At 38.5% G+C, this 13,587-nt stretch overlaps 1 protein-coding gene across 5 annotated transcripts in view; it reads right to left on the reverse strand.

The window, feature by feature from the left end:
- CHN1 (chimerin 1) overlaps positions 1-13,587 on the reverse strand; it is a 217,555-nt gene that overhangs the window by 6,716 nt on the left and 197,252 nt on the right. For all 5 annotated transcript variants that reach the window (XM_049887498.1, XM_049887499.1, XM_049887497.1 and 2 more), the window contains 3 exons: positions 8,851-9,024; positions 8,067-8,144; positions 3,048-3,185 (listed from right to left, as the gene is read on the reverse strand). In XM_049887498.1, the coding sequence (XP_049743455.1) occupies positions 3,048-3,185; positions 8,067-8,144; positions 8,851-9,024 (390 nt within the window). The remainder of the gene's footprint in view (positions 1-3,047; positions 3,186-8,066; positions 8,145-8,850; positions 9,025-13,587) is intronic.

Raw genomic sequence — 13,587 nt, forward strand, 5'->3', positions numbered from 1 at the left:
GCGGCTAAGAGATCCAGAGAAGAAGAGATGGCATTTGAGGAGGGTCTGGAAGGATCTAGAGAATTTGGACATTGTGGGGGCAGGAAATAAACACTCTGAACCTGTATCAAGAAACAATTAAAAGCTCTTTTAAAATATGTATTTTCATTTCTTAATGAGAAACTCAAATACAAGAAGAATAAAATTTAGCTAAGCCAAAGGGGTGAGTCAGTGGCAGGGTTGAGGGCAAAACTCAACAAGTTCTCATACCCACGCTTCTCTTCAGGAAATTTTAAGATGTTTGGGACAAAGAACCCTGGGTTTTATTTCAGAGTTTATCTGACTCATTCAAGGTTATACACCAACTGAGTCATGTAGCTTAAGTTCTTCTGGGAAAACAGGACTCAGACTGCCTGACCAGAGGAAGATTTCCTACACTCAGTACTATTAGCAGCTCGATTTTGGTAGCGTTGTTTATTCCTCGTTGTCAGGAATCATCCATAAATGCTAGTTATTGAGCACAGGCCCAATGAGAAACACTTGTTTTCTAGGCCTTTATATTCTAGCACAGCAATTTCTTAACTGGTAGGGAGAGGAAGCAAGGAAGAAGGGGCGTGTAGACCAAGATTGCAAGGTAGGTTCACACAGGAGTTTCCCGGGGATTATGAAGATCTTCGAGCCTCTAGATGGGATGACTGGGCCTCCTCCACTCCTTGCATCCCTTTTCCATTTTCTGTTTCCACTCCCTTTTAGCTTTCAAGTTGCAGGTTCCCCAAGAGAGGCTGTAGAAAATAGCTTTTGCACGAGAAGCTTTAAGGTAAACGCTGATTTTTGTTGGCAAGAGATGCTAATGAATGCCAGAGACACCGGAGACCTAAAGAAAGAACATGGCCCAAGTCCTTTTAGGGCCTGAGAGATAAAAAATTTTAAGAGGAATGGCTTCAGGTGGAGTCATTTCCCTGTTCTTCATTTGGAAGGGGTTCTTCTTCTTTGTCGTCTTTCTCTGTGTAAGTCTTTCGTTCCTGGTTCAATGAGGTGAGCCAGGCAGTATGGCACAGTGGAGAGACCAAGGGCTTTGAAGTTACACAGATGTGGATATGAATGCCACTGCTATCTTTCCTAGAGGTGTGACCTTGGACAATTTACTTATACCCTGTTTACACCTCTTCTTTTCTATAATAATATCATGGATGTAAAGTGCCTAGCATGATTCCTAGCACATGGCATATTCTTTGTAAATGTTAGCTTCTCTCATCTTCTTTATCCTGCCTTTTAAGAGAATGACTGTATCTGTATCTCTAAAGAATGAAACAGACTTCACTGCTAGAAAAGACATGTACAAAGACCCAGTGTTCTACAAACAATTATATCAATATCAAACAAGAACAAGGATTATGCCAAGGTTTTTGGTGCCACAGACATTACACATGAAAAGAGTTGATAGTACAAGAAGAAGGAATTTCTACCTTGATTTGGGGAAGTTTCTTTCTTATGATGTGGTTTCAAGAGCTCTCCGGGGGGGTGAGATAAGGGAGCTTGCTGATTTCAGACAGGAAGGCTGTTTCAGACACAACCCGTGGAACAATGACAAATGGTTTGTAAGCTGAATAAGAATATTAAAATAGGGAACATTTTCCTCAGCAAAATAGGGTGCGTGTAGAGAAAGAAGGTGAAGTAATTTGGGAGTGTGGAGTAAAAGGCCTTGGAATCTACCAAGAAGGGCTCGGCTTTTTCTTTTATTAGGTGAGACGGTAGCGTAGAGTTAAGAGCCTGAGTTTTGAGTCCTTGTTCTGTCCTGTGCTAATTGTGTGCTCTTGGGTTAAGCACAGAACGAAGTTTCAGTTTTACTACCAAGCACGATGGGGATAGGAACATCTATCCAGTCCACCTTAGTGTTGTCCTGGGGATCAGAGCAAGCTACCAACCAGCAGCCCTTTACAATGTAGGTATGTGTGAAGTGCTTTCTAGACTAGTGGCAATCGGATGTGTTCTCTCTCTGAGGAAGAAACCTTTGCCTCACAAAACAAGAAACAGTAAGAGCCCTCAGTTTCCATGATAGGCACTGAGTCCATTCCAAGAGAGAGGAGTTAAATTCCTATGGTAGAAACCTAGGCTCTTCATGCTTTCTAACAGAAAACATTGTAAAAGTCAGGGTAATTCTCATGGCTGTTCTCTAGACCAGGGCTTGAACTAGCCTGAAATCAGGATTACATGAAACTAACCACAAAAATTCTCAACAAGAGCTCTGAAAGGAAAACTAAAAATTAGAACAAAGAAAGCTTGTACTTCATAACAAAGTCAAAAAGCAAATCAGTGTTACTAAGGAAATGATGTTATTATTTAAAGATTAAGGCAGCATATGGCTTTAAAGAGAGAAAAGCAAAATGACAGTCTATCTTTTCTAAAAAACAGTAATCCCAAAACTTAAAAAATCTGTTAAGAATTCCTTCCTTTAAAAAATGAAATGTGAATTACAGGTATGATTTTTGCAACAAAAACAAAATTTGGCAAATAAGCCCTTGCTTCTTTTCATTTTTTTCTCAGAATTTAAAAAGTAACTTCTTTCTTCATTATTTGAAATGGTGCTCTATGAAGTGTGATTTACGGCACTACCAATTGTGATCTGTTCGTTAATGGTCTGTCCCAAGGTAAGTGTGGAAATTGAGAGCGTGAATTCAGAAACTTTTATGGCAATCTGACAGAGTCATTTTTCTGTCTGTTGCATCTAGTAACAAAACATTGTTTTTGTGTTTTGTAAGTTTTTTGTTCACTTTATGGTTATTCATTTTTATTTTTTATAAAAGTACATATGTGAGAAGCACTACAATAGCCTTATTTTGGAAAATGAGATTTAGCACATTACAGAGAAACTTCTCACGGCAGAAGTCACAAATGACCTATCTTAGAGAAGTGTCCGCAAAATTCGTGGGAGTACAATAACCAAGGAAAGAGGCAAAGGGGAAATATTTCATAAAATGTATTTAAGATATTCACCAGGAGAGCCAGGAAAACGGTTACCATGAGGAGGCATCTGTCAGGTTGTTCTGAACGCAAACATTCATACTTACTAGCAGACTCTATGAACTTAGGGTAGGCATCATATGTGATGAGTGGGATGGGCAAATCCCTGAAGTACAGTTTGAGCGCACCAGTGATAACGTTGATATCTTCATACATGTTCACAGAAATATCTGCTTTCTCACCATCTTTTAAGAATGTTAAAAGAAATAAAAATAAATAAGTTGACCCAGAGCACTGTTTAAAAAAAACATGTTTGTGTATACAATTAGTTTTTAAAGATAAGCAAACTTTCAGTTTTTAAACATCAAATTTAGGGAGCTAAATTATATATAGTAATGACCAATTTTCAGAGGGACAGCAAAATTTGTGCTGTGAAGTTACTCGTTTTTCCATGCTTTTTACTACTGGGGGGAGGCGGCGTGGGAGAAGGGTGAGGTCAATAGAAATATGTCCCAATTTTTACGCTACTTGAGGCTCCTAGGGGAATGATGTACATTTGCTTTTAAAAAAATAAATAAAAAATAAAACAGAATGTGAAAAATAGCCCCAGAAGCAATCCCAATCTACAGAAGAGGAGACTGCTAGCACAAAAGGCTGTCTTTGTCTCACCCCAGGCTCCTACACATAATGTTTGGATCTTGCCTGAGCCCGGGGGGAGGGAAAGTAGTGAAAAGTAAATAAAACAAAACTTTAGAGTTTTGAAATAACAAGAATAGTAGAAATTATAAAATGGGGCAGTGCTTTAGCAGTACTGACATTGGAGACTCTCCAGCAAAGCTTGCCTGCCTTCTGAGTGGCCCCTGCTGTACACATCTGCGTTTAGTACTTTATTTTGTTAAAACATCTTTTTTATCTACTAAAGATTTAATTAGTGTCTGCTCTGAGCTACATCTTATCCTAGATTTCTTTGATTTAATTTGGCTTATAAAAGATTTCAATGGGTTCAAAAGCAGCCTCTTTTAAGATGCAAACACCTCCACTATCAGGCACATCCAAGTATGAACTGAACTAGGTCACTGCGTCCTTCTTTCACACGTGGTTTGAAATCAGATGCAGTGGCAGTACAAGCTGGGAGGAAGGGCTTTCTGGAAGGAAAAGTGAATTGACTGCTTCAGTGGGGGATGCCTGGGGAAGTATGAAGGTGATGGGGGCCTAAGGACCTGTAGATGGGGGTGGGAATCATGAAGAAAGGTAGAAGAATGCCAAAGGCAAATACCAACATTTTTACTCAGGAAAGAGGAAGAGTAAGGTTCCTTATCTTTTGCCATATGGCCCCTGTTCCAATACCAATTAGTTGTTTTTCTAGAAGAATTCAGATTTCAAATACCCTGTCCCATTATAGGTCCAATTTTTAGAATGGAAAATAAAGTCACCATTAATACAGTTGAGTTACATGATGGGTTAAATAAACAGGATTTGGATGCTGGTCTGAGAACCTTCTACTACTCAGGTCATTTCTTCTATGGGAAGATACTGTGTTCATATCCCAGTCCACTCTCCCTTCACTCAGTATTCTCTAAGCTCTAGTACCGTTCAATGCCTCTACAGGGTCTGCCTCAGGGCCTTTGCATACTCCTCCTTTCGCAGAGCCTTTACATATCCTGTCTTTGCTACTCAACCTATATACAGCCAGCTTCTATTCACCTTTGAAGCTTTAGCTTAAATATTTCTTTTTCAGGAAGACTCTTCTGATCTCCATCATCCCCCCATCCCCACCCCACAGTCTAGGTTAAGTTTCTTCAGTTATTAATTGTTTCCCTTATGACACTGATATCCGCCAGGCGCTCCTTGGAAACTCTACGGGCCAGTTCTTCTCTGTCCTATAGCGTCACTATGAGTCGGAATCGACTCGACGGCACTGGGTTCTGGGTCTTATGACGTTTTATTAAATAAATAATCATTGTGATGTGAACCCTACATGAGTGCCAGGACCAAGTATACATGGCTAACTGCTGTATCAAAAGTAAAGAATATTTATTAAGTAGCTGCTTAATAAATATATTTGAATTAATGAATCAACAGAAAATAGATTTAAAAAGCTAAGAGCCTAAAAGGTAAACATTCTGGGACTCACCATGTATATTATAATTGAGCTGATTCTTTAGGAAGCCGCTTTTTCATTAGACTATATATTCCCTTCCATCAGTCTTAAATATAAACATATTTTTAAATTTGCTATCCACACATTATATCCTAATAGTGCTATGAAATACTGTGCACTCTGTAACATCTTTGTTCCCTGATTGTTTCACTAGTTTTGGTTCCTAACTCTTAGGCCAGACTGGGGCTCTCCGGGGCCAAGGCTCAGGGTTTTTATTTGCTTTGACCTTCCCACAGACCCTGCACGGTATGGATCACAGAAACATTTGCTGTTTCAGCAGAAGACAAATGGGGCAAAGCTGTAATGACATCTGCTGGCCTAGGGGTAGTTAGCTCTCCATTCAGTGACTGTCTCCTACACTAGGGAAGGTTTTTCAAATTCTGCTTTTTCTCCTTGACATTTGAATTAAATGAGTTCATTCCTGCATTCTATGGATCCTGTCTTTTTCATAAGATTTTTTTTTTTTTTAAAGAGTACTTTTAGGTTTACAGAGAAGCTGTACAGAAAGTAGAGTTTCAATTTATCTCCCCTCCCCCTACATTGTTTCTCTTATTAACATCTTGCATTCCTGTACTGGAAACCCTGGTGGCCTAGTGGTTAGGAGCTACAAGCTGCTAACCAAAAGGTCGGCAGTTCAAATCTACCAGACGCTCCTTGGAAACCCTGTGGGGCAGTTTTACTCTGTCCTATAGGGTCATGGTGAGTTGGAATCAACTCTGCAGCAGTGGGTTTGGTTTGGTTTTTTATTCCTGTAGTACATTTATTACAACTGAACCAATACTGATACATTATCATTATTAACTAAAGTCCATAGTTTACATTAGGGTTCACTCTTCATGTTGTATAGTCCTATGGGTTTTGACAAATACTTATATGTTATGTGTCTACCATTAGAGTATCATACAGAATAGTTTCACAATCCTACAACTGCCCTGTGCTCCAGCTATTCATCCCTTCTTTATGACAACTACTCATCTTTTCACTATCTCTATAATTTTGCTTTTTCCAGGCACATACTGGATGATTCCATATTGTTGGAATCATTCAGTATGTAGCTTTTTTGGACTTGCTTTTTCCACTTAGCAGTATGCATTTAAGGTTCCTCTATGTCTTTTTGTGGCTTGATAGTTCTTTTTTTATTGTCAAATGATACTCGATTGTATGGATGTACCACAGTTTATCCATTCATCTATTGAAGGACATCTTGGTTGCTTCCAATATTTGGCAATTATGAATAAAATTGCTATAAACACTCGTGTGCAGGTTTTTATGTGGACATACGTTTTCATTACACTTGGGTAAATACCTAGGAGCCTTCTTTTTCTGCGTGGATCTCATTATTTGACGATTAAGCCTCCCAGAGTGATTGCTCTTAATTATTTCAAATCTACTTTGCTTCCTTTATTTGATAGCACATTCCTTTGAACGCTCATGAATTTTGAGCAGCATTTCTGGTTCAGAATTAAGTTATCTGAGCCACTGTGTTAAAAATCTTTACATCATTCTCCAGATCCTACACATGACTGCAGGTACACATCACTAGGGTCAAAGCCTTGACCCCAACGGTGTAGCTATTCGCAACAAGCTGAGCTCTTCATGAATTTTCAAATCTGTTGTTGGTGATTTGAGGGCATAAATAGGCTGTCTTATATCTTTAGCGGGAGGAAACGGTGTCATTTATTTGCTTTCTGGGGTCCATGGAAACACTTAGTTTCTTTGTCAGTGTTGGCTTATTTCTGAGAATCATGGCCAGTGGCTGGAAATGGACATGCTCAGTTGCTGCCTTCCAGAAAATAAAGATCCTTTTGACATTTAACTTGGCATGGATTCAGGATTGTTTTTCTTGATGCTTATTTGGGTTTAACACACCTCACTTTTATTTTTGTTCTTATCGAATACTTGGGCTAGCCTAGATTTATCAAGTTGGGTAAAAGTCACAATTTAAGTTAAATATTTAATTTCTTTTTGTCTCCTGCCTCTGTTGCCTATAAGAGGCTTGTGAATAGGGGAGGAGTGAGATGGAATTAGAAAAATATACTTGCAAAGGAAAGAGGCTCTTGAAAAGATCACTACTCTTTTTTTTTTTCATTCTTATTCTGTTTTTACTTTCAGTATTCGGGGCAATAATAAAAAAAAAAACAAACCCAGTGCCGTCAAGTCGATTCCGACTCATAGCGACCCTACAGGACAGAGTAGAACTGCCCCATAGAGTTTCCAAAGAGCGCCTGGTAGATCTGAACTGCCGACCCTTTGGTTCGCGGCCGTAGCACTTAACCACTACGCCACCAGGGTTTCCATTTGGGGCTATAGCTCATCTTTAATATTACCTTATTCCGGTACTTAAAGACAAATTTGAGAACCTTGAAAACAGTTCTTTAACTTAAATATTCTTTAAAAAAATTAATAAGTGCCACTGTGTTTCCTCTGCTTGGTCCCCTCCTCCCAGAGTGGGGCGGGTTATGTGCCAGAAGGCCCTCGTCTCCTCTCAGGCTTCCCCCCCACCACTCATGAGCCAGGACCTGGATCTTGGCTCACTCAGAGATGGTGATGTGGGTGCAGAGAACAGATGACAGGCAGAGCTAGTGGATCAACTCAAGCCAGGGAAATTCAAGATTTGTAATGACTTACAACCCTTCCCTTTTTTCTTTATGGGTTTTGGTAAATTCAATCGCTTTCTATGTATTTTGGTGAACACAAACCAGCCTTGGTTACTCAAATATTGGTAATATTGTTAAATTTTATGCTTCTTCCCTATCCTAAAATTTGACAGTTTAGTACCTACAAATAATGAAAAACCTGTAACAAATTATAAACTAAGAACCTGAATCTGTTTTATTTGGTATAATAATCATCAATAATTTAGAACAATAATGGAAAAAGAAAAAAAAAAAAACCCATAAGAAAAAGTGCTTTTTTGACAAAAAGTATCATTGCCTTAAGGGAATGAACATGCTGAAGAACACACCTCTGTCAAAAGCCATCTTGACGTCTTCAATCAGGTCACTGAATCCTGACACTCGGTATAGTCCTTCAGAATTTAGACCTGGAAAGGAAAACCATGTGAGCTGATAAGTCTCTTTGGAATTATGTCTTTACTTCGAGGCGATGTGGCAGAGAGAATGATGAAGTATACATGTTTAGAAACCTTGTCACACTTTTCTCCTGAAATAAAACCACTTCACTCACACTTTGTTAGCTCTGACCTACTGTCACCTGAGTGTCTGTAATCTGGCTCATCGTCTTGTCTAATCAGAGCAAACACATTACGCCTGAAGGGAAATCATTTATTGCCCCAATTATGTAACATGTTACATAACAGAAGACTAAGGTAAACTATATTAATAGGCTTGCAGCAGTTCTTCCCAAGTGGGGAAGAATAATTAGAGTGTTGCTCTGGTTTTTGGCCTTGGGTAATTTTAACAGAGTATTTACACCTTTGCTCTTAGACTTAAAAAACAATATGAAAACTGAACTGAATTGGTCTCTGTGGCAACTGTAGTAGACTGGAAGCGTCTTCGGTAAGTACATTTTTAAGCACTTTCAAAAATAACTGGTTTCAAAAATAACCTTGAAATCATGCTGTTTGATAACTTGTTAAATTAATTCATTTTAGACTCTCAGGTCATTTGACATCTGAAACCACTCCACTCAGAAGACAACCAGTGTTGTGTAATGAGGCACCTGGAAAGGTAACAGGACTCATTCGTGGTGAACGAAGACTTGTCTAATCCGCAGTGGAAATGCCTTACCTCTGGATTCAATCTCTCTGATGCACATGTCCACCACCATAGGCCGCTTAGTGATATGTGCTTTTACGAGCGTTGTGAGGTCACAGCTGTACACCTTTTTGACATGCTTCAAGTCTGGCTTACAGTCATTTGGGACCATCTTGGAACACTGCTTATGAACATTCAAACCACAATCTACAAAAAAGAATAAAGAAAGAAAAAAATCATTACTGTTTTCACAAGATTTGAGCATTCTGGAGTGTTTATTTTAGCAAAAGACATTCCAGCTTGAATTAGGTTTAAAAAAGCCTTCAGCAGTTCCTTCAGAATGGGGAAACATTCTTCTCTTTTTTCTCTTGGAAAACTCTGGTTATACCTCAGGAGACCAGAATCCTAGCTGAGGCATCATCATTTAACAGCTGTATGATTTCAGGATAATACAAAAAAGGCTGAAAACCAAAATTAATAAGTGTTTACTTACATGTTTACAAAATGTAATATCAGCCAGCCAACTAAAAACTTAATCCACTTATTTAAACCTACATACAAATTAATTTAAAGTGGTATATGGATGTATTTTAAGACATCTGACATGATATGGGATTGGACCTCCAAAAGTGACAGTACGCAGGGGCCCTCTTAAAATGGTGCTGCTCACATTTACTTATTGCCACATTCACAATTCTTTGTATAGATATAAAGTAATACAGAATTCATCTCACGTGAAACCTGTACATAGAGCAAGAGGCAGTTGTCCATACAGAACCAAGGGGTACCGTGTGTTTTAAAATCAGGAAAGGTATGTGTCAGGGTTGTATCATTTCATCACACTTATTCAATCTGTATGCAGAGCAAATAATCCAAGAAGCTGGACTATATGAAGAACATGGCATCAGGACTGAAGGAAGACTCATTAACAACTTGCCATATGTAGATGACACAACCTTCCTTGCTGAGGGTGAAGAGGACTTGCAGCACACTTGCTAATGATGATCAAATACTACAGCCTTCGGTATGGATTATACCCTCAGCATCGAGAAAACAAAAACTCTCACAACTGGATGAATAAGCAACATCATGATAAATGGAGAAAATATTGAACTTGTCAAGGATTTCATACTACTTGGATCCATAATCAACGCCCATGGAACCAGGAGTCGAGAAGTCAAATGATGTATTGTGTTGAGGAAATCTGCTGCAAAACATCTCTTTAAAGTGTTAAAAAGCAAAGATGTCACTTTGAGGACTAAGATACACCTGACCTAAGCCATGATATTTTCAATTGGCTTATACACATGCAAAACTGGACAATGAATAAGGGAGACTGAAGAAGAGTCAATGACTCTGAATTACGCTGTTGGCAAACAATACTGAATATACCATAACTGCCAAAAGAATGAACAAATCTATCTTGGAAGAAGTAAAGCCAGAATGCTCCTTAAAAGCAAGGATGGTGAGACTTTGTCTCACGTACTTTGGACGTGTTATCAAGAGAGATCAATCCCCGGAGAAGGACTGCTTGGTAAAGTATAGAGTCAGTGAAAAAGAAGAAGACCCTAAACAAAATGGACTGACACAGTGGCTACAACAATGGGCTCAAACACAGCAATGACTGTGAGGATGGTGCAGGACTGGGCAGAGTATTTTGTTCTGTTGGACACAGGGTCGCTATGAGCTGGAATCAACTTGATGGCACCCAACAACGACAACAATATATAATTCATCTAGTAGCTAAAAATAACTATTATTTTTACTTCCACTATTACCACCAGCTAACATTTATTGAGGGCTTATTAGTGCCAGGCATTTTTCCAGCTGCTTTATATTTATTATGTCATTTAAACTCAAAAAGCTCTATAAAATAGGTACTACTATTCTTCTCATTTTATAGCCGAGGAAACCAAGCACAGAAGTCTTAAGTAATTTATGCAAGGTCATGTGTTTAGTACATAGTGGAGCTGGGATTCAAGCCTCAGTATGGTTTTGGAGTTCCTGATTTTAACAACTATACCGTATCACTTCTACTGAAGTCAGGTTTTTGCTAAATTAAAATTTTACTGGATTATACCTTGTAAGATGCCAGAGCCCATACATTTCCTAGTTAACATCTGAGACACTTACACTTTTCAACAGAAGAGTACAATGAAATTTTTAGAATAGAGAAAATACAAATATTTTGCTACATTAGGCTGAGAAGTGATAAATCATAAGCTGAATAATTCAATTAAAGTAAATCATTGTCATCCTTATGTTTTTAGAAACATAACTCATTTGCTTTTAAGTTCATGAAAGCCAGGTGTTGATGTCTTATAAATCAAATCAAAGTGGGCAGATAAAATTTACAGCCAGGTCCTAATGAAACCAATTTGAAAATCATACAACGTCATGGCCACTGTCTGTGATCCTTGGGCAAGCCATAGTTTTGCTTGCTTTTTTGGGCAGATATTCTTATGAGATGTTATGAGAATTAAATAAGCCAATGCATTCAAGCTGCTTTACATATTGTAAATGCTGCTGATCAGAATTAAGACTTTCGGTAAAACTTACCAGCTGCAATCTAGTTATATATGCTAACAGAAATTGATAGACACAAGGAAAATTATCCCAAAATTTATAAACAGAATTGTTCTTTAGTTAAACATGTAGACAATGTTAACCTGAAATAAGAACTCTAAGGGCTATGGTGCCTCCAAGGGAGGAATCCATATGTACTAAGTACCTCCTATGTGCAAAGATAGGTTAGGTGTAGAGGGAAGCCCAGGCCCTATTACTCTGGGTCTTGCTGTGTCTGTAAGTAAGTGAACAGCGCTAGAGATGGCCCTGCCAGTGCTAATAGTGCCCGAGAATTATCATCACTAAAGAACAGCAGCTTCTTCTCTGAATACATAAATGCTTCCAGAGCCAAGGGCTTAATCTACACGGTCTCAAGAATTGACCCAACATTTTTCTGTACAACCAAATAATGTGCAAATGACCTCATAAACAAAAACCCAAATTCCTCTTAATATCCGTATTAGGTAATATATAAAAATTTAGATTCAATTATAGGGCAAATCAATGGCAAAATGTCCACTTAAAAGACGTTATGGTTTCCCATGAACACTTTAATATTTTCAGTAATTTGTACAACTTGCAGTTCGATGTAGAATCTATTAGCTGTGTGATCTTGAGTGAGTTACTTAGCCTTCCCATGCCTCAGTTACATAAAATGGGGATAATAATAGTATGTTTATCTACGAGGGATCATGTAAGGCTTGAATGTTAATATGTGTAAAGTACTCCGGAAAGTCCTTTACACATAGTAAATTATAATTATCTACCATGATTATGCAGCTGTTATTATTTAGAAGAACGAAACAACATTTTGAGAGGCCTTTCCTATGTCGTACCCCATAGCTCATTACACAGTATTGGCATAATCTGCTTGTCATGGACTGAACTGTGTCCCCCCAAAGTATGTGTCAACTTGGTTAGGCTGTGATTCCCAGTATTGTGTGGTTGTCCTCCATTTTGTGATTGTAATTTTATGTTAAAGAGGATTAGGATAGGATTGTAACACCCTTACTAAGGCTACAACCCTGATCCAATGTAAAGGGCATTTCCCTGGGGTGTGGTCTGCACCACCTTTTATCTTACAAGAGATAAAAGGAAAAGGAAGCAAGCACACAGTGGGAGACCTCATACTACCAAGAAAGCAAGAAAGCAGCACCAGGAGCCTGGCATGTCCTGTGGACCCGGGGTTCCTGCATGGAGAAGCTCCTAGTCCAGGGGAAGACTGTTGAGAAAGGCTTTCCTCCAGAGCTGACAGAGAGAGAAAGCCTTCCCTTGGAGCTAATACCCTGAATTTGGACTTCTAGCCTACTAGGCTGTGAGAAAATAAAGTTCTCTTTGTTAATGCCATCCGCTTGTGGTATTTCTGTTACAGCAGCACTAGATGACTAAGACACGGCTTAAACTCAAAGCAAATTCTGCGTTTGTCAGACATGATTACCAGGTCCTGAAAAAGGACTTGGACGACTAGGGTTATAGATGCTTCTACGTCTACATGGTTCTAAACACATTTCATTTACTTAACAGTATCTCCAAGTATAATATCTCTTGCTTTAAGAGGTAGTCCACCATTCTTCTCCTGACTGCTTTTCAAGGTTTTTTCATTGTCTTTGGTATTCACAGTTTTGATTATGATATGTCTGGGCATGAATTTCTTTGAGTTCATCTGCTTGAGGATCAATCGGCTATTTAAATCTACATGTTTATTTGGGAAGCTCTTAGTCATTATTTTTTGAATTTTTTTTTTTCAGCCTTGCATCTCTTTTTCTGAGATTCCAATGACACAACTGTTAATTTTTTTCTTATTGTCCCATAGGTCTCTGAGGTTCAGGTCACTTAAAAATCTATTTTCTCTGTGTTGTCAGCCTGGATACCTTGTACTGATCTTCAGGTTCACTGATTGCTTTCTCTGTCATCTCCATTCTGCTGCTGAGCTCATCCAGGGAGTTTTGTATTTTTCGGTTCTAAAATTTCCATTTGGTTCTTTTTTTATACCTTTATTTTTTCATATTTCCTGTGGTTTTTTTTTTTTTTTTCCCCACTTGTTTCAAGAGTGTTCATCATTGCTAGTTGGAGCACTTTTATAGCTGTTTTCCTTGTCTGATAATTCCAACAACTGTGTCATCTTGCTGTTGGCATCTGTTGACTGTTTTTTTCACTCAAGTTGAAATTTTACTGGTTCCTTGTATGGTGAGTAATTTTGGACTG

The sequence above is a fragment of the Elephas maximus genome, chromosome 6 (assembly GCF_024166365.1).
Source record: "Elephas maximus indicus isolate mEleMax1 chromosome 6, mEleMax1 primary haplotype, whole genome shotgun sequence".
NCBI classification, from domain to species: domain Eukaryota; kingdom Metazoa; phylum Chordata; class Mammalia; order Proboscidea; family Elephantidae; genus Elephas; species Elephas maximus.